This window comes from Leptodactylus fuscus, chromosome 7 (assembly GCF_031893055.1).
Source record: "Leptodactylus fuscus isolate aLepFus1 chromosome 7, aLepFus1.hap2, whole genome shotgun sequence".
Lineage (NCBI taxonomy): Eukaryota > Metazoa > Chordata > Amphibia > Anura > Leptodactylidae > Leptodactylus > Leptodactylus fuscus.
This window is the reverse complement of record NC_134271.1, coordinates 25,141,680-25,164,152: the sequence shown is the minus strand read 5'-3', so window position 1 is coordinate 25,164,152 and position 22,473 is coordinate 25,141,680. Positions and strand designations below refer to the sequence as shown.

At 44.1% G+C, this 22,473-nt stretch overlaps 1 protein-coding gene across 1 annotated transcript; it reads left to right on the top strand.

Annotated features, from left to right (window-relative positions):
* Positions 1-16,916: 16,916 nt before the first annotated feature.
* Positions 16,917-17,960, top strand: LOC142213304 (4-galactosyl-N-acetylglucosaminide 3-alpha-L-fucosyltransferase FUT6-like). Its single transcript, XM_075281621.1, has one exon. The coding sequence runs from the start codon at positions 16,917-16,919 to the stop codon at positions 17,958-17,960; it is 1,044 nt and encodes a 347-aa protein (XP_075137722.1).
* Positions 17,961-22,473: the final 4,513 nt, after the last annotated feature.

The following is a 22,473-nucleotide window of genomic DNA, read 5'->3' as shown; positions in this document are numbered from 1 at the left end:
ACAGAGACTTAAACCGGGATTTTGTTGAATGGTGCCAGCAGAACCAGCTCAGGATTAATGCTGGGAAGACCAAGGAGATGGTGGTGGACTTTAGTAAACAGAGAGGTGCTCCGACCCCGGTGGAGATCCAAGGAACATGTATTGAGATAGTCAGGACCTATAAGTACCTGGGCGTGCTCCTCAATAATAAACTAGACTGGGCTGATCACCTGGAGGCGCTGCACAGAAAGGGCCACAGCAGACTCTACCTGCTCAGGAGGCTGAGGGCCTTCGGAGTCCGGGGGACACTTCTTAGGGCCTTCTTCAACTCTGTGGTTGCCTCAGCCATCTTTTTCGGTGTGGCCTGCTGGGGAAGCAGTATATCAACCAGGGACAGAAATAGACTTGACAGGCTGATCAGGAGGGCCAGCTCTGTCCTGGGGAGCCCCTTGGACCCCGTACAGGTGGTGGGTGACAGAAGGATACTGTCTGTGGTGACCTCCATGCGGGAGAACAAATCACACCCCATGTATGGGACCCTGATGGGACTTGGCAGCACTGTAAGCGACCGTCTGCTTCACCCCAAGTGTGAGAAGGAGCGCTATCGCAGGTCCTTCCTTCCAACCGCGACCAGGCTGTATAATCTACATCAGACCAAACGAAGAGCTCTCCGCACAGAGAACTAATGATTATGAGGATGACCATGAGGTCTTCCTCTTTCTCTTCTGTTTTTCCTTAGCTGCCATGGACTCCTAGTATATCTTCTCTTCTCAGCTTATCTGTGTCTACGTCTGTAACATATTACTCTGTATTATCCTGTATCTGTATTACTATGCTGCTGTAACACGCTGAAATTTCCCCAAGGTGGGACTATTAAAGGATTATCTTATCTTATCTTATCTTATTTCTTGCTACTGCCATATAGTGCCAGTTTCTGACTGGTAATTCAAAGAATATATTGGGGTTACGTGCACCCACAATTTTTGCTACTGGTATATAGTGCCATTGTCTGACTGGGAATTCAAAGAATATATTGGGGTTACAAATACCCTCATTTCTTGCTACTGGTATATAGTGCCATTGTCTGACTGGGAATTCAAAGAATATATTGGGGTTACAAATACCCTCATTTCTTGCTACTGGTATATAGTGCCATTGTCTGACTGGGAATTCAAAGAATATATTGGGGTTACAAATACCCTCATTTCTTGCTACTGCCATATAGTGCCAGTTTCTGACTGGTAATTCAAAGAATATATTGGGGTTACGTGCACCTACAATTTTTGCTACTGGTATATAGTGCCATTGTCTGACTGGGAATTCAAAGAATATATTGGAGTTACAAATACCCTCATTTCTTGCTACTGGTATATAGTGCCATTGTCTGACTGGGAATTCAAAGAATATATTGGGGTTACAAATACCCTCATTTCTTGCTACTGCCATATAGTGCCAGTTTCTGACTGGTAATTCAAAGAATATATTGGGGTTACGTGCACCCACAATTTTTGCTACTGGTATATAGTGCCATTGTCTGACTGGGAATTCAAAGAATATATTGGAGTTACAAATACCCTCATTTCTTGCTACTGGTATATAGTGCCATTGTCTGACTGGGAATTCAAAGAATATATTGGGGTTACAAATACCCTCATTTCTTGCTACTGCCATATAGTGCCAGTTTCTGACTGGTAATTCAAAGAATATATTGGGGTTACGTGCACCCACAATTTTTGCTACTGGTATATAGTGCCATTGTCTGACTGGGAATTCAAAGAATATATTGGAGTTACAAATACCCTCATTTCTTGCTACTGGTATATAGTGCCATTGTCTGACTGGGAATTCAAAGAATATATTGGGGTTACAAATACCCTCATTTCTTGCTACTGCCATATAGTGCCAGTTTCTGACTGGTAATTCAAAGAATATATTGGGGTTACGTGCACCCACAATTTTTGCTACTGGTATATAGTGCCATTGTCTGACTGGGAATTCAAAGAATATATTGGAGTTACAAATACCCTCATTTCTTGCTACTGGTATATAGTGCCATTGTCTGACTGGGAATTCAAAGAATATATTGGGGTTACAAATACCCTCATTTCTTGCTACTGCCATATAGTGCCAGTTTCTGACTGGTAATTCAAAGAATATATTGGGGTTACGTGCACCCACAATTTTTGCTACTGGTATATAGTGCCATTGTCTGACTGGGAATTCAAAGAATATATTGGAGTTACAAATACCCTCATTTCTTGCTACTGGTATATAGTGCCATTGTCTGACTGGGAATTCAAAGAATATATTGGGGTTACAAATACCCTCATTTCTTGCTACTGCCATATAGTGCCAGTTTCTGACTGGTAATTCAAAGAATATATTGGGGTTATAAATACCCTCATTTCTTGTTACTGCCATATAGTGCCAGTTTCTGACTGGTAATTCAAAGAATATATTGGGGTTACGTGCACCCACAATTTTTGCTACTGGTATATAGTGCCATTGTCTGACTGGGAATTCAAAGAATATATTGGGGTTACAAATACCCTCATTTCTTGCTACTGCCATATAGTGCCAGTTTCTGACTGGTAATTCAAAGAATATATTGGGGTTACGTGCACCCACAATTTTTGCTACTGGTATATAGTGCCATTGTCTGACTGGGAATTCAAAGAATATATTGGGGTTACAAATACCCTCATTTCTTGCTACTGCCATATAGTGCCAGTTTCTGACTGGTAATTCAAAGAATATATTGGGGTTATAAATACCCTCATTTCTTGCTACTGGTATATAGTGCCATTGTCTGACTGGGAATTCAAAGAATATATTGGGGTTACGTGCACCCACAATTTTTGCTACTGGTATATAGTGCCAATTTCTAACTGGGAATTCAAAATGCGCAAGGCTCCCGGAAAGGGACGTGGACGAGGCCGTGGGCGAGGTCGGGGGAATGGTTCTGGGGAGCAAGGTAGCAGTGAAGCCACAGGGCGTCCCGTGCCTACTCCTGTGGGGCAGCAAGCATTGCGCCACGCCACAGTGCCAGGGTTGCTTTCCACATTAACTAAACTGCAGGGTACAAACCTTAGTAGGCCCGAGAACCAGGAACAGGTCTTGCAATGGCTGTCAGAGAACGCTTACAGCACATTGTCCAGCAGCCAGTCAGACTCTGCCTCCTCTCCTCCTATTACCCAACAGTCTTGTCCTCCTTCCTCCCAAAATTCCCAAGCTTCACAGAACAATAACCCAAACTGTCCCTGCTCCCCAGAGCTGTTCTCCACTCCTTTCATTGTCCCTCAACCTGCCTCTCCACGTCACGATTCCACGAACCTAACAGAGGAGCATCTGTGTCCAGATGCTCAAACACTAGAGTCTCCTCCATCTCCGTTCGATTTGGTGGTGGATGACCAGCAACCCACCCTCATCGACGATGATGTGACGCAGTTGCCGTCAGGGCATCCAGTTGACCGGCGCATTGTGCGGGAGGAGGAGATGAGACAGGAGTTGGAAGAGGAAGTGGTGGATGATGAGGACACTGACCCGACCTGGACAGGGGGGATGTCAAGCGGGGAAAGTAGTGTGGATGTTGAGGCAGGTGCAGCACCAAAAAGGGTAGCTAGAGGCAGAGGCAGAGGTCAGCAGCTTAGGCGAAGCCAGGCCACACCCGGAATCTCCCAAGATGTTCCAGTTCGTACCCAGCCCCGAAAAACTCCCACCTCGAGGGCACGTTTCTCGAAGGTGTGGAGTTTTTTCAAGGAATGCGCCGAGGACAGATATAGTGTTGTCTGCACAATTTGCCTCTCGAAATTGATTAGGGGCTCTGAGAAGAGCAACCTGTCCACCACTTCAATGCGCCGTCATTTGGAATCCAAGCACTGGAATCAGTGGCAGGCAGCAACGGCAGGACAAAGGCCGCCTGCCGTTCACGCCACTGCCACTGCCTCTGCCACTGCCTCTGCCTCTGCCACTGCCACTGCTGACTGTGCTGGCGATGCACTCCAGAGGACGAGCCAGGACACCACTTCATCTGCCTCCGCCACTTTGTTGACTTCTCCCTCATCCTCCCCTGTTCCTGTCTTATCTCCTTCTCCTGCACCATCAAAGGCACCATCAGGCGCTTCTTTACAACAACCCACCATCTCTCAGACATTGGAGCGGCGGCAGAAATACACTGCTAACCACCCACACGCGCAAGCCTTGAACGCCAACATCGCTAAACTGCTGGCCCAGGAGATGTTGGCGTTCCGGCTTGTTGAAACTCCCGCCTTCCTGGACCTGATGGCAACTGCGGCACCTCGCTATGCCGTCCCTAGCCGTCACTACTTCTCCCGGGGTGCCGTCCCCGCCTTGCACCAGCACTTGTCACTCAACATCAGGCGGGCCCTTAGTTCCGCGCTTTGCACAAAGGTCCACTTGACCACCGACGCGTGGACAAGTGCATGCGGACAGGGACGCTACATTTCACTGACGGCACACTGGGTGAATGTAGTTGAGGCTGGGACTGCTTCCCAAACTGGCCCAGTGTACCTCGTCTCCCCGCCTAACATTCCTGGCAGGGACACGAGAAGAACACCCCCCTCCTCCTCCTCCTCTACCGCCTCCTCCTCCGCCACCGCCTCCTCCTCCGCCACCGCCTCCTCCTCCGCTGTTAGATTGACCCCAGCTACGAGTTGGAAACGTTGCAGCACTGGCGTTGGTAGACGTCAGCAGGCTGTGCTGAAGCTGATCAGCTTGGGGGACAGACAGCACACTGCCTCCGAGGTGAGGGATGCCCTCCTCGATGAGACGGCAATATGGTTTGAGCCGCTGCACCTGGGCCCAGGCATGGTCGTTTGTGATAACGGCCGGAACCTGGTAGCAGCTCTGGAGCTTGCCGGACTCCAACATGTTCCATGCCTGGCCCACGTCTTCAACCTAGTGGTGCAACGTTTCCTAAAGAGCTACCCCAATGTTCCAGAGCTACTGGTGAAAGTGCGGCGCATGTGCGCCCACTTTCGCAAGTCGACAGTAGCCGCTGCTAGCTTAAAATCTCTCCAGCAACGCCTGCATGTGCCACAACACCGGCTTTTGTGTGACGTCCCCACACGCTGGAACTCAACGTTTCAGATGTTGAATAGAGTGGTTGAGCAGCAGAGACCTTTGATGGAATACCAGCTACAAAACCCTAGGGTGCCACAAAGTCAGCTGCCTCAGTTTCACATCCATGAGTGGCCATGGATGAGAGACCTTTGTGACATCCTACGGGTGTTTGAGGAGTCCACAAGGAGGGTGAGCTCTGAGGATGCGATGGTGAGCCTTACAATCCCGCTCTTGTGTGTTCTGAGAGAATCCCTGATTGACATCAGGGATAACTCAGATCACACAGAGGAGTTAGGGATAGCATCCGATCCGTCACAGCTGGAGAGTAGGTCCACACATCTGTCCGCTTCACTGCGTTTAATGGAGGAGGAGGAGGAGGAGGAGGAGGAGGAGGAGGAAGAAGAGTTGTCCGATGATGTGATGGTGATACAGGAGGCTTCCGGGCAACTTCGAATCGTCCCATTGTTGCAGCGCGGATGGGTAGACATGGAGGATGAGGAGGAAATGGAGATTGAACTTTCCGGTGGGGCCAGAGGAGTCATGCCAACTAACACTGTGGCAGACATGGCTGAGTTCATGTTGGGGTGCTTTACAACCGACAAGCGTATTGTCAAAATCATGGAGGACAACCAGTACTGGATCTTTGCTATCCTTGACCCCCGGTATAAAAACAACATCTCGTCTTTTATTCCGGTAGAGGGGAGGGCCAATCGCATCAATGCTTGCCACAGGCAATTGGTGCAGAATATGATGGAGATGTTTCCAGCATGTGACGTTGGCGGCAGGGAGGGCAGTTCCTCCAGTAGGCAACCAAGTTCTCACCGGTCCACACAAACGAGGGGCACACTGTCTAAGGTCTGGGACACCTTGATGGCACCCCCTCGCCAAAGTGCCGCCACGGAGGGTCCTAGTGTCACCAGGCGTGAGAAGTATAGGCGCATGTTGCGGGAATACCTTTCCGACCACAGCCCTGTCCTCTCCGACCCCTCTGCGCCCTACACGTATTGGGTGTCGAAGTTGGACCTGTGGCTTGAACTTGCCCTATATGCCTTGGAGGTGCTGTCCTGTCCTGCCGCCAGCGTCCTATCTGAGAGGGTGTTCAGTGCAGCCGGTGGCATCATCACTGACAAGCGCACCCGTCTGTCAGCTGAGAGTGCCGACCGGCTCACTTTGATAAAAATGAACCACCACTGGATAGAGCCTTCATTTTTGTGCCCACCTGTGTAAAGCACCCCAACATGAAACTCCATGTCTGTACTCAACCTCTCCAATTCCTCCGCATCCTCATACTCATCCACCATAAGCGTTGCACAATTCTGCTAATACTAGGCTCCCTCCACCCTGATTTCCCCCAACTCTGCTGGTTAGAGGCTCCCTCCACCCTGATTTCCACCAACTCTGCTGGTTAGAGGCTCCCTCCACCCTGCTTTCCCACAACTCTGCTGGTTAGAGGCTCCCTCCACCCTGCTTTCCCACAACTCTGCTGGTTAGAGGCTCCCTCCACCCTGCTTTCCCACAACTCTGCTGGTTAGAGGCTCCCTCCACCCTGATTTCCACCAACTCTGCTGGTTAGAGGCTCCCTTCACCCTGCTTTCCCACAACTCTGCTGGTTAGAGGCTCCCTCCACCCTGATTTCCACCAACTCTGCTGGTTAGAGGCTCCCTCCACCATGAATTGGTCCAAACTGGGCTGTTTAGCGGCTCCCTCCACCATGAATTGGTCCAAACTGGGGTTTTTAGAGGCTCCCTCCACCATGAATTGGTCCAAACTGGGCTGTTTAGAGGCTCCCTCCACCATGAATTGGTCCAAACTGGGGTTTTTAGAGGCTCCCTCCACCATGAATTGGTCCAAACTGGGCTGGTTAGAGGCTCCCTCCACCATGAATTTGCCCAAACTGGGCTGTTTAGAGGCTCCCTCCACCATGAATTTGCCCAAACTGGCCTGTTTAGAGGCTCCCTCCACCATGAATTGGTCCAAACTGGGGTTTTTAGAGGCTCTCTCCACCATGAATTGGTCCAAACTGGGCTGTTTAGAGGCTCCCTCCATCATGAATTGGTCCAAACTGGGGTTTTTAGAGGCTCCCTCCACCATGAATTGGTCCAAACTGGGCTGGTTAGAGGCTCCCTCCACCATGAATTTGCCCAAACTGGGCTGTTTAGAGGCTCCCTCCACCATGAATTGGTCCAAACTGGGGTTTTTAGAGGCTCCCTCCACCATGAATTGGTCCAAACTGGGCTGTTTAGAGGCTCCCTCCACCATGAATTGGTCCAAACTGGGGTTTTTAGAGGCTCCCTCCACCATGAATTGGTCCAAACTGGGCTGTTTAGAGGCTCCCTCCACCATGAATTGGTCCAAACTGGGCTGTTTAGAGGCTCCCTCCACCATGAATTGGTCCAAACTGGGGTTTTTAGAGGCTCCCTCCACCATGAATTGGTCCAAACTGGGCTGTTTAGAGGCTCCCTCCACCATGAATTGGTCCAAACTGGGGTTTTTAGAGGCTCCCTCCACCATGAATTGGTCCAAACTGGGGATTTTAGAGGCTCCCTCCACCATGAATTTGCCCAAACTGGGCTGTTTAGAGGCTCCCTCCACCATGAATTTGCCCAAACTGAGCTGTTTAGAGGCTCCCTCCACCATGAATTGGTCCAAACTGGGGTTTTTAGAGGCTCCCTCCACCATGAATTGGTCCAAACTGGGGGTTTTTAGAGGCTCCCTCCACCATGAATTTGCCCAAACTGGGCTGTTTAGAGGCTCCCTCCATCATGAATTGGTCCAAACTGGGGTTTTTAGAGGCTCCCTCCACCATGAATTTGCCCAAACTGGGCTGGTTAGAGGCTCCCTCCACCATGAATTGGTCCAAACTGGGCTGTTTAGAGGCTCCCTCCACCATGAATTGGTCCAAACTGGGGTTTTTAGAGGCTCCCTCCACCATGAATTTGCCCAAACTGGGCTGGTTAGAGGCTCCCTCCACCATGAATTTGCCCAAACTGAGCTGTTTAGAGGCTCCCTCCACCATGAATTGGTCCAAACTGGGGTTTTTAGAGGCTCCCTCCACCATGAATTGGTCCAAACTGGGGGTTTTTAGAGGCTCCCTCCACCATGAATTTGCCCAAACTCTGCTGGTTAGAGGCTCAATCCACCCTGATTTTCAAAACAAATGTTGGTGCCAACCTCAACTTACTACAAGGGCCAAATTCACTGCTGGTGACAAGCTCTCCTCACTGCAAGTGCCAAATACACATGTTTCAAGGTGTTTTCCTACTGTCAGAGAGGTGGTATTGAGTGTGTAAAGTGTGTAGTTGTTAGGCTGTGATGTTGGGGTAATAGAGGGTCTTTGGTGTGTTAGATGCCCCCAGACATGCTTCCCCTGCTGTCCCAGTGTCATTCCAGAGGTGTTGGCATCATTTCCTGGGTTGTCATAGTGGACTTGGTGACCCTCCAGACACGGATTTGGGTTTCCCCCTTAACGAGTATCTGTTCCCCATAGACTATAATGGGGTTCGAAACCCGTTCGAACACACGAACATTGAGCGGCTGTTCGAATCGAATTTCGAACCTCGAACATTTTAGTGTTCGCTCATCTCTACTAAGTAGACTATAGCTGCCAGATTAAGGATAAATACTACATGTGGGGTGTATGAGCCTCACTACAATGCAGATCTACAATGGCACGTTATTCCCAGTATACTTCTATGACATCATAGAAAGGGCCATGTTTATGAATATTACTCCCTACCACTATAAGGAAATATAAGAAGTTTTAAGACAGCAGTAATAAAACTTATATGTTGATTCTCAGCGCTATTTCCTTCTTTTTTTATCCCATGTAAACTATTTCATTTGGACATTTATGTCTCCTCCCCTATGACCAGAGATAAATTTGTATCACAGAAAGCTTTACAGTTCTTCATTTTACTCCAGACATCAAGATCTTCATCACAGTAGGTGTCTTTTAGAGTTATCAACTTTTGTCTTATGTAAGTAAGAATACCTGTATGTGTCTGTGAGAACATATATCCTATATCTATCTATCTATCTATCTATCTATCTATCTATCTATCTATCTCCTATCTATCTATCTATCTATCTATCTATCTATCTATCTATCTCCTATCTATCTATCTATCTATCTATCTATCTCCTATCTATCTATCTCCTATCTATCTATCTATCTATCTATCTATCTATCTATCTATCTATCTCCTATCTATCTATCTATCTATCTATCTATCTCCTATCTATCTATCTATCTATCTATCTCCTATCTATCTATCTCCTATCTATCTATCTATCTATCTATCTATCTATCTATCTATCTCTCCTATCTCTCTCCTATCTATCTATCTATCTATCTATCTATCTATCTATCTATCTATCTATCTATCTATCTCCTATCTATCTATCTCCTATCTATCTATCTCTCTCCTATCTCTCTCCTATCTATCTATCTATCTATCTATCTATCTATCTCCTATCTATCTATCTATCTATCTATCTCCTATCTATCTATCTATCTATCTATCTATCTATCTATCTCCTATCTATCTATCTATCTATCTATCTCCTATCTATCTATCTATCTATCTATCTATCTATCTATCTATCTCCTATCTATCTATCTCCTATCTATCTATCTATCTATCTATCTATCTATCTATCTATCTATCTATCTATCTCTCCTATCTCTCTCCTATCTATCTATCTATCTATCTATCTATCTATCTATCTATCTATCTATCTATCTCCTATCTATCTATCTCCTATCTATCTATCTCCTATCTATCTATCTCTCTCCTATCTATCTATCTATCTATCTATCTATCTATCTATCTATCTCCTATCTATCTATCTATCTATCTATCTCCTATCTATCTATCTATCTATCTATCTATCTCCTATCTATCTATCTATCTATCTATCTATCTATCTATCTATCTATCTCTCCTATCTCTCTCCTATCTATCTATCTATCTATCTATCTATCTATCTATCTATCTCCTATCTATCTATCTATCTCCTATCTATCTATCTATCTATCTATCTCCTATCTATCTATCTATCTATCTATCTATCTCCTATCTATCTATCTATCTATCTATCTATCTATCTATCTATCTCCTATCTATCTATCTCCTATCTATCTATCTATCTATCTATCTATCTATCTATCTATCTATCTATCTATCTATCTATCTATCTATCTATCTCTCTCTCCTATCTCTCTCCTATCTATCTATCTATCTATCTATCTATCTATCTATCTATCTATCTCCTATCTATCTATCTCCTATCTATCTATCTCCTATCTATCTATCTCTCTCCTATCTATCTATCTATCTATCTATCTATCTATCTATCTATCTCCTATCTATCTATCTATCTATCTATCTATCTATCTATCTATCTCCTATCTATCTATCTATCTATCTATCTATCTATCTATCTATCTCCTATCTATCTATCTATCTATCTATCTATCTATCTATCTCCTATCTATCTATCTATCTATCTATCTATCTATCTATCTATCTCCTATCTATCTATCTATCTATCTATCTATCTATCTATCTCCTATCTATCTATCTCCTATCTATCTATCTATCTATCTATCTATCTATCTATCTATCTCTCCTATCTCTCTCCTATCTATCTATCTATCTATCTATCTATCTATCTATCTATCTATCTATCTATCTATCTCCTATCTATCTATCTCCTATCTATCTATCTCCTATCTATCTATCTCTCTCCTATCTATCTATCTATCTATCTATCTATCTATCTATCTATCTATCTATCTCCTATCTATCTATCTATCTATCTATCTATCTATCTATCTCCTATCTATCTATCTATCTATCTATCTATCTATCTATCTCCTATCTATCTATCTATCTATCTATCTATCTATCTATCTCCTATCTATCTATCTATCTATCTATCTATCTATCTATCTATCTATCTATCTATCTATCTATCTATCTTTCCTTCTATCTATCATTCTGTCTTTCCATCTAACATAAGTACAGTATAACACAATAATATAATTCACTGATTTTATAAATATTTTTCAAGTTTTACACTCTGATACTTTACAATCAATTATTAAAAATTAAAGTTATCATATCAAACTTTTTTTTTTTTTTTAGCAGGTTTTAACCCGTATACTGTAATGTTGGATATAGCTAGTCTAAATACATGTAGTGTAACATATATATCATGTATGTTATTCATATTTATCCAGAAGTGACCACCAAATAAACCACCAGGACGACGTTAACAGGTCGTTTGTGAACAAATGAAAAAATATTTCTTTGCTTTGAACAAAAATAATAAAAAAATAGAGTTTTTTTTTATCAGCACCAAAGTCGCTTCTTAACCACTTATATGCTGTTGTAGGGGTAAACAGGATTTTGTGTGAACATGCATAGACACTCGGCACGGCGGATGTAAGGAAGGGGTTAAATGTCGCTATTTTACAGCCTTTTAAAAGATTCTAACAAGCAATTTTTTATAAGTTGTTTTAAAAACATGAACGTCATACGCTGCAAACTTTACTTGTGCAACTGCAATAAAAGGCTCCAATTTAACCCCTTCTCGTTGCAGCCATTTTTTGATTTTCGATTTTTGTTTTATACTTCTTGCTCTCCAAAAGCCATAACTTTTTATTTTTCCGTTCACAGAGCAATACAGGGCTTAATTTTTGCAGGACTAATTGTACTTTGTAATGGTACCATTTATTATTCTGTACAAAGTACTGGGAAGCTGAATTTTTTTTTTAGAATGGGGTGGAAATAGAGAAAAATTGCATTTGAGCAACTTTTTTACAAGCTTCGTTTTTGCAACGTTCACTGTGTAGTCAAAATAACATGTTTGCTGTATTTTTAGGGTCATGACATTTACAGCAATGTAAAATTTATATAGATTTTCTTATGTTTTAACACCTAAATAAAAAAATCTAGGGGGTCATGGTTAGCCATCTAAGGGAGTGGTCACACTTTACTAAGCTTCCTGTGTAGCTACTGTAATCTGCTGTATATTAGGACCATCCAAAGCCATGCATCACCAAATTGCCCCGAGGCTATCCCCCAGGCCTCAGTCTGTATATTAGGGGTGCTCTCGACACGCTCTAGCGCGGTTCCGAGGTGTTTGAACACTGCGGCCCACCTTCTCCTTGAAGCCCGGCTGCCATCTTGGACTTCAGGCCTGTCTGGACTCCTGTGGTCTATTCTCCACTGAAGCGCGATCCTCGCAAGCCCTGCTGTATCCACCCGATCCTGTGGGAACCCCCAGTACAGCTCCGGGTACCTCCCTGCCGCACACCTGGCTGGATAGCTTAGAGACCTCTCTCCGGATGAAGCGGCCACCATTTTGGATCAGAGGCCTACACCTTCACCAGCATTTTCCCAGGCCACCAACCTGTAAGATTCCTCTCTGCGGCTTTGCTGCTGCCTCCAGTCCTGATACCTCCTGTAGGAGAGGGTAATAGGTCTTTTCCGACACATCGGTGCCTCTGTGAGAATCTGCAGCCTACTACTCCGCCATCTTGGGCCTACATCATCTTCCGACTGGCCACTCTCCTGCATCTCCAGGGAGCATACCACGCACGGAGGACACCTCTCCCTAACCCACAAACACTGCCCAGCGAACCACCTCCACCTGTCCTACAAGATTGCTTCCCTCCAGCTGCTAGGATCCTACCATCACCAGTCTGTACTTGGGTCCTGCATACTCACGCAGCAGAGAGAACCTGCAAACCATCAGAAGCCTGCAGTGAGTACCCCGGTAACCCCTTTCTCTACCTCCTGTCACACCTCCCCTCCCCCCAGGGGACACCTTTAAAGTTGATCACTGTTCTTGGCCCTCTAAACACCTGCAAGTCCACCTTAGTTGGTTGGATAGTTTCTCCTGGCAGAGACCTCAGTGGGGTGAAGGGAGTGCTGAGCCCCTACTCCAACAACAGGGGGGCTCCTCACCTTCCCCTTCTTGCTGAGTTATATATATTACTGCATTGTACCACTGCTATCTGGCCAAAAACAGGAGTCAGCCCAGGAACTGACATTCTCCCTGACCCTCTCATTATAACCTAGGAGACTCGTCTAAATAATCCAGTGCCTGATTTATCTTTATGCTGGACACCCTACTAGGCAGAATGTCTCATTAAGCCATTAAGTCCGCACACCACCGACTCTAGCTTCTCCGCTCTGAGAAAACATAAAAAAAGATGCTGAAAATTGGGGGCACCAAGACAGCGGATGTCCCAGTTACTCCTAAACCTTAAAGAACTCAGGGTGACATGCAAAAATTGTTAAAAATGAAATCACCTGCACAATCACTAAAGCTGTCTGATACCCAGTCCAGTGTTGAACAACCTGCCAACTTTGATATAGACGATGCCATGGACTGCGACTGGCTCAGCTATCTGGCTCACTAACCAAAGCCATTTTCTGCAAATCTCTTTCCGCTGCTATGAGACCTGTGCTTTCAGAGTTGGCTTCCATACATGAAGATGTACAACACTTCACAGTGAGGATGGTCTCCATTGAGTCGACTTGTAGCGCCCTCACCTCTTGTTCTGAGACATTGACAGATAGAGTCTTGTCGCATCTTAATAGAGTATTTTCTTTATTAGAGGACCAGGAAAATCAGAGTAGAAGAAAAAACATTCGTATCAAGTGCCTTCCAGAGTCATGGTTCCCGGAAGTCTTACGCAAAGTCATAATGGACATTTTCACTGACTTATTAGGCCCAGACAGAGCCTCGCAGATCATTATTGAGCAGGTACATAGAGCCTTGCGCCCTAAGCCCAAACCGTCCGGATGCCACGTGATGTCATATGTGGGCTTCTATCTTTTGTGGACACCTCTGCGGTCCTCAGAGCTGCCAGAGACCGTGACAGCATACAATATGAAGGTGTACTCCTACAGCTCTATCAAGATGTTGCTCCATCAACGTTGGCAAAGAGACACCTCTTGAAACCGCTACTGGACATTCTAAGGGTGAGAAATATCCTGGTGCTGGTGCTCACTCACTAGAGACAAATTTATCAAAACCTGGTCCCCATGGTTAGCCTACCAAAACCGCTCACCTAACTAAATTGAGATTTCTCCTATAATTCCACAGGCAAGTTGTCCTTTGAGTCATGCACTACAATGTGATTATCTGTTGTTGATTTATTCTCTTTCCTTTTTAAGCAAGCTATTCTTGTTGCAGTAGTGTATACTTGCAATTTTACCATGGCAATTTGGTCAAGTTTGAGGCATCTGTAAGATTAATGCCCATGAACTGTGTGGGCACTGATCTCGGGAATTGCTGCCTGATCTTTGCTGTATAGTGCAACCAGAGTAACCATCATGTCTGCTAGCTTTTTAATCTGCTGTCACAAGACCATTTTTAAAACAATTAGAGTATATTCACATGTCTGTTTTTTTAAGAGACCGCTTTACATTTGATGGATGTAAAAACAGACATGTGAATACTCCCATAGACTTTCACAGTATAACGGGATGACATTGCTACTTCCACTTCAATTGTGCTATTGCCACGCAATGGCAGTAAGAACAAGCTAGATCTTTTTTCACTTTTAAAATAAAAATAAAAATGTACAATGGGACCACTTTCATGTATCTCATATTATCACATTCTCTTCCTTCTAGGTCAAGAGCGCCCAATGTTTGTTCACACAGTAACTGTTTTTCTTTTTGTAGGTGAAAGGGTTGTAAAGTCTGGCTTCCCCTTACCTTGTTTATTAATGTTGTAGAGTTTGTGAAGAGAAAGAGCATATTAAAAATTCCTTCCATCCTGGTTGATCATGCAGTTTGGTGTTACTGCGTCCTTGTTTCATCCTGTGGAAATGGCACTGGTATTTGTACTGTGTGGCACTGATGCCGAGTACAGTCTGGAGTTGTATGCCAGACATGGCAACTGCATCTGTCTTAGGCTAGTTTCACACTATAGCTTAGTTTCGGTCCTTTGGGTACACATAGAGACCCGAAGGATGGAAACCTTGTCCATCTAAAAAAAGCAGTTACCTGCGGACCCCATAGACCATAATGGGATCCACCTGGTTATTAAGGTATATTCAGACAACGGAATTTGAACCTGAATTTGAGGTGGATCCATTGGGAGGTAGATATGAATTTTTTCCTCTAGCTGATTTTTTTCCGCTAGTGGAAAAGATAAGTGTTATGCTCGATCTCCAGATTGATACTGCTTGAGAGCTACCATGAAATGAACGGGAGGTGGAAAAACACCCATTGGCATGTGCGGAATTTGATGCTATGTTTCACAGCAAATTTTACAGAATATTCTGCACCAGATTTGATTAACTACATAGAGAACAAAGCTGTCTGCTTCCTGCTCCATCAGTAACTCCAGCCGGTAATGGCCTATTAAAAACAAAAAAACAAAAATGTAGCTGTAGCGGCTGTCGCCGGGCCCCAGGTCCTTTATCTAATTCTGTTCAATCGCTATTCGCTTTATAAAGAATAACATACTGAACTTGTATAACAACAATGCAAGACTCCAATGTAGCCCCTTTCCATTGCAGCCATCTTTTGATTTTCATTTTATAGTTCCTGCTCTCCAAAAGCCATGGCTTTATTATATCTCCGTTCACAGTACCATATAGGGCTTCATTTTTTCGGGACAAATTGTACTTTGTAATTGCACCATTTAATATTCTGTGCAATGTACGGGGAAGCTGGAAAAAAATTAGAATAGGTTGGAATTAAAGAAAAACGGTGTTTGAGCGACTTTCTTACAGGCTTAGGTTTTCCAGTATTTACTGTGCAGCCAAAATTACGTGTTAGGGGGCGTTCACACTTTCGCCCGGAGTCCGGTGTGTCCATTCCGCTGGGTTTCCGTCTTCAGCCCCGAGAAACTGGACAGGGACAGAAAGCTGGCAGTCAGCTTTAAAACCCATTCCCTTGAATGGCTTTGTAAAAGTGACTGCTGGTGTCCGCCTGCAGCCTGTCCATGGGGAAACTGTTTTTTTTAGCCCAACACAAAGTCCTGCATGTTTGACTTTGTGTTCGGCTAAAAAAATGGTTTTCCCTCAGACAGGTCGCAGGCGGACACTGTCGGCAGCGCCACACCTCTCATGAGGCAACCTGAAGCGACCGCTTCAGGCGGCGCTATGTCGGGGGGGGCGGCATTTTTGCTGACCTAAGCCAGTCCAGGACAAGCTGTCCTGGACTGGCTTAGCGTCACCGTCTTGACAGCCTGGCACGGGAAGCGAGCGGTGGATTGGGGCGGCCCTGTGGATGCAGCGCTGCTCCAGCGGCCGCCCCTCATGCTTAACAGAGAGCAGGTCCTCTCCCTGCCTGCTCTCTGCCTGCTAACGCTGCCGGCTCCGTCTCCTCCGCACTGCCCCACCCCCTCCTCCCGGGGGGGGGGGGGCTTTCTGACGTCCACTTCAGGCGGCACAAAGCCTAGATTCACCCCTGTGTTTTGTCCCCTGTCCAGTTTCGCTGGCTCTGAACACGGAAACCCGGAGGAATGCACACACCGGACACCGGGTGCAAGTGTGAACGAAGCATTACCTGTATTTTTCGGGTCATTACCATTATGGAAATGTCTATTATCTATCCAAATCTATGCAGCTTTTTATTTCCATTTTAACATTTTTTTTAAAAATTCCAAAATTTTTAAAAAAATCACCCATAACTTTTTTTTATATTTCCATTTATGGGGCTGTCTAAACAGTAGCATAGTATAACATGGTTTATTTCATAGAATAATAGTTGATTTTCTGTGTTTTTATCATAGCTACAACTATAGAGCACATATTTCAAGCCGTCGGGATCATAAACAATGGCTTCCTGATTTTAAGAAAAAAATATACGACTTAGGAAATGGAATCCACACAACCGACATGGAAACTAAGAAAACTCTTCTTCTTTTTCATATTACAAGCTTGTATTTCTTTTACCATTTTCACAATGTCCTCCAAAACCAAATATCTTGCCTCGCCATTGGAGGCTGTGACAACAAGTGCCTCAAGTAAACCAGATCTCATTATATTGCTTTGGAACTTTCGACATCCATTTCCTGTAAATAAATGCCCCAAACATTTTGACATTTCCGGCTGCTTCTATACAGCGGACCGTGAATTGTATCCATCGGCAAACGCTGTTGTAATGCGCCACAGAGACGTGTGTAGTTCTCGGAAACAATTGCCTCAAGGTAGAAGACCATCTAAGCAATACTGGATATGGTTTAATCGGGAATCTCCAAGTCATTCTCCAAACCTTTCATTTATGGACAATCTTATCAACCTTACAATGTCCTACAGGGCCGACTCTGACATATTTAGTCCATATGGTCAATTAGAAGAGCAAAATGGGACAGTAAATTTCACAATCCCCAAGAAGACAAAACTGGCGGCCTGGGCAATAAGTAATTGGAACCCGTATTCTAAAAGGGTCCAGTATTATGAACAGCTAAAGAAATACTTGAAGGTTGATATTTATGGAAAGAAGAATCTCCAACTTCCAAGAGATTCACATTTACAAACAATTTCTACTTATAAGTTCTACTTTGCTTTTGAGAATTCCATTCATGAAGACTATATAACAGAAAAGCTCTGGAGCAATGCGCTTTATGCAGGAAGCGTTCCGGTTGTGTTGGGTCCACCACGTTCAAACTATGAGCGTTTTATCCCCAGAGATGCTTTCATTCATGTTGATGACTTTACAAGTCCTCGGGAATTGGCCTCTTATCTTCTGAAGCTTGACAAAGACGAAGAGAAGTACAAGCAATACTTCAATTGGAGATCTATGTTTCAAGTGTCAAAAATGGAAATCTCTTGGATGGACAACTACTGTAAGATCTGCAAGGCCCTGAAAGAGGCTCCATCTTATAGGACAATACCAAGTATTAAAGCATGGTTCAAGTAATAGTTATGATATAGGCATATGTTAAAGGGAGTCTGTCAGTGGGAAACTCAGTCAAATCAGCCACAGGGACATTATGATGAGCAATATACATAGTCTAATAGATGCAAAATTTCCTTGAAAACGGGATGGGGTACCTTTCTTTTATGTTTGCTCCACCCTTACCAGTTTCCTGGAAAGGGGCTTTGTGTGGGCAGGGTCTCTGGTCCCGCCAGATCCCTGAAGTTTACACCAGCTACATAAATAACCTGGTATACATTTTAGTGCACTCCCTACGTGCCACTTCTGCTTCACAGGCCATGTGACATCACATTCATTAATCACATGACCTATCTGCAGCTTAGTCCCAATCAAGATAAGGACATATCCATTACATCAAAAGAGATCAAAGCAGGCTCGGAGTGGACTTTCAGGGGAATCGCCCGTGGGCCCAATGTGGCCAATTAGGCCCAATCAAAGGCCTCAGCGGTGATGTCCGGAACACGTGACGTCAGCCGCAGACTTGAAGAATAGGCCAGCAGACACAGGGGGGCCATGTGGGGATGTCCAGTAGATGTAAAGCAAGGTGTGTTTAACTGTTTGTTATTTTCCCTTACCTCCAATTATTATACAATCGGGTCTGATGAGAGTATAATAGCACTGAAATGAACAGAGGAACTTCATAAATATTTATCAAAATTAATTTCAAGGGGTTCGTCTGAAGAGACTTGAGGCTGTGTGGAGTGTATTATACCGTGTGGGGTCACTGTGGAACATTATACTGGGGAGGCCTCTGGGACACATATTATATTGTGTGGATCCACTGTAAAGGGAGTCTATCATTAGAATTCCTTTTTGCTTACCTAAGCCAGTCCAGGACAAGCTGTCCTGGACTGGCTTAGCATCACCGTCTCAGCAGCCCGGCACGGGAAGCGAGCGGTGGATTGGGGAGGCCCTGTGGACGCAGTGCTGCTCCACCGGCCTCCCCTGACGCTCAGGCAGAGAGCAGGTCCTCTCCCCGCCTGCTAACGCCACTCCGCTCCGTCCCGTCCCGTCCCACCCCACCCCCTTCGCTTCGCTCCGCCCCGCCCCTCCGCCCCTTCCTCCCGGGGGGGGCGGCTTTCTGTTGTCCACCTCGGGCAGCAAAAAAGGTAGGTTCACTCCTGCCATGGCCATATCATTCCCTATACAGTACTGTGCATGAAGATGGAGATATTAGTGCATGCACTGAACTATAGGGGATGTTAGGTTTAGTGATCGGCTTGTCCATAGTGTCAGCAACAGACATGATACAGCTTTGTCAGAAAGATCATATGAATGTGTTTATTAGTATTGGAATAATGATTACTGCTAAAAATAAAAAAATTGAATTATTTTGTAACCTGTATTTCTTTAGCATAAATAATGTGCTATAAGTAAGAATGTATGGATGGTAAATTAAATTCTGTATATTTTCCTAAATTAATAATGAATTACTCCAATAATAAGTATAAATGGCTGTGTGATCTATTATTCTATGGTGGTCTATTATATGGTGGTCTCTCCCCAAGGAGTGACGATATCCCCCCAACTGTGTGATCTATCCTGATAGACTTCGTTATGGAGATAACATGGAAGTAGGAAATCACAAACCACTCGCAGTCTATAGTAACATTTGTGTAGATATTCCTCATTCTCGTGTACACTTTTCCGTTCTAAACACTCACACATTTATTATCTTCCCCATCCCAACCATGAACACCCCTAAACTGCCAAAGAAATACCTCTTATTACATCATTTGAGATGTTCCTTCAGTTATTTAATTTTGTAGAAGAAAACCAAATCACAGTCATAAAAAACAAAACAAAAACTAAAGGCATTTCATACGGCAACTTTCTGGCTTTAAGAAACCCAATTCTGAGGAAAAAAAATATGGAATCATGAAAAACAAACAAAATAACACTCCAACACATCACTAGTACTTTGTTGCACCACCTCTGGCTTTTATAAGTGCTTGCAGTCTCTGAGGCATAAGTTGCCATATGAAAGTTGCCATATGAAGTGCCTTTAGTTTTTTTCATGGCTGTGATCCGTTTTTTTTTTTTTTTTTTTCTACAAAATTAAACAACTGAAGGAACATCCTCAGGGACTGGTGATTCCATGATTTTTGCCAGGGGTTGTACAGGTTAGGGCTACACCGAGACATATTCAAAGTTGTTCTGTTTGTAATACAACTGTTGGGGACAATCTCATAACTATAAACAATTGTTGGGGACCAAGTAAGATAACGTCCACCATAACATGCATTGCAGTAAGTTATTATACTCTGGGTTCTGGGGGGAGGAAAATAAAAAAAAATTCTATATAATTTTTTTTTTTTTTTTTTTCTTACCTACCTTCCCTCTTTTGGATGTTCTTGCAGTTGTCAGATGTTCTCCTGGTGATGTCATGCATCCGGAGTCCCCACTGAGGTCTGTGATTATGCTGCTTAGTGTGTCCATGTGACCACATCACATTCCTCGGAAGTGACCCCAGGCACATGACATCACCAGGGGGACAAAAAGTGCTAGATGCCACGTGGAGGCCCGAAAGAGGTGAGGGAAGGTTAGTATAAGTGTGATATATGATATACAAAGACACACAGAATTTGTTGAGCCTTTGAACTTGCTTGACCAGAAATAATCAGGACCATATGAACCTGAAACGAATCTTGGGAGAAATCGCCCATCTCTAGTTAAGGCTAATCTATGTATATAGATAAATAAGTGACTAATATTAATTTTATCAGTCTCTTTATACAACCAATTATCCTATCAGTTGCTCATAGCAAGCCATAAAATCCTGTTGATAGGGAATGTAAAGCGCAACATCTTTGGCCTCCGACATCTGCAGGACACATCAAACCACACATCCACCAGTATGGATGTCAAATGGGGGCATACCTAAAGATTCATGGGCCCTAGTGAAAGAGTTCATCTTGGGATCCCTCCTTATCACCCCCTAACTTCACCTCGTGCCCACCCAGCAGAGCAGTTCGTGTTGAGTTCGTGTAGCATATGGCAGCCCACAGCTCATGAGATAGTTTGGAAGTGCCATATACTGTACACCCTCTATATTACTAATGTGCTATCTGATAAGCCCATTTATGGGAAGGCTTCTGTAGGGCATGGCCTTGTACGTGTCTCACGCAAGTCACCGCTGATTTTTATTACATTTTATTATTGTGTTTTTCTGCTGGTTTAACACTAAACAATACAAGCTTCCTTATGAGGACTTTGGTGTGGCAACTGATAACACAAGAGCATTTCCCATAAATTCTGCCTCATATGTAACTTCAAGATTGACTTTACATAATGACCATCAGCGCTGGAGCAGCTTTCCTGGGACATATGACAAGAACACATTACATTTCTTTTAGAGAGTCTTTAATACAAAATTCTCATGTCAACCTATTTACAGAAGACTTAAAAATTCCTTCAACCTCAACACATTCAAGGGAAATTCTAGGAAGCAAATAGCCCTGGCCTGCACATTTAGACAGATTCTAATGGGGTTTGCTTTCTCCCTTACATCCAAATAAGACAAATTTTTGAAAAATGTGTGAAAAAAATGAAAAAATTTCTCATTTAGTAAATAAAAACATATAAACACAAGTTTGATCAAGCTCTGTAGTAGACTTCTCCTGAATGAACCTGCTACTAGCCATATGTTCCACACAAGTACACATTTACTATGGGGGCATCACCAGAATTCTGGTATAAATTGCACCTTTTTTGGAGGGGAAGGCACAGAGCAATTTAGAACACACACACACACACACACACACACACACACACACACACACACTGTTTGCACCTTGTCAAACATTGTTCAAGTGGGTCTAGAAAGTTGGGTGTGTGTCAAGTAGTATTGGTACCAAATGATGAAAAGAACCACGAGCAGGCGTAAAAGTAGAGAAAGTGCTCATAATGTGATGCACCAAATGTCACAGATATATTTGGCACTACTTTAAGACGCCAAGTTGGTAATTAGAGATGAGCAAACACTGTTCGGATCAGCCGATCCGAACAGCACGCACCCATAGAAATGAATGGAAGCACCTGTGACGCTGACTTTGCCAGCGGCCGGCGTCACAGGTGCTTCCATTCATTTCTATGGGTGCGTGCTGTTCGGATCGGCTGATCCGAACAGTGTTCGCTCATCTCTATTGGTAATATTTCGGCAATGGAGATACCAATTCACAAGGGACTAATCCATCCGTGGCGCTTGGATGACATGTTTGGTTCTGTTGATAGCCTCCCTTTAACTTGAGTAAGTGCTCATCAAGTAATTTCTGAGGTAAGAGCGTTTTAAAGAACGGGATTTAAAAGGGTTGTCTAGGATTAGAAATTAGGAGGCGTTTGACAGAAGTATCAGAACCCTTGTCCTTAAATTTTGGTATATGATTGAACTGCATAACCAGATAAAGTCTTTGTACAAGACCGATGCCGCTTACTAGAAAACATCAGATCCTTTTTACTCATCCTGGACAACCCCTTTTATCTGCGACTTCCAGGA

What these genes read in the sequence shown, in the direction of transcription:
- LOC142213304 (XM_075281621.1), top strand. Translation starts at nt 16,917, where the DNA reads ATGGAATCCACACAACCGACATGGAAACTAAGAAAACTCTTCTTCTTT.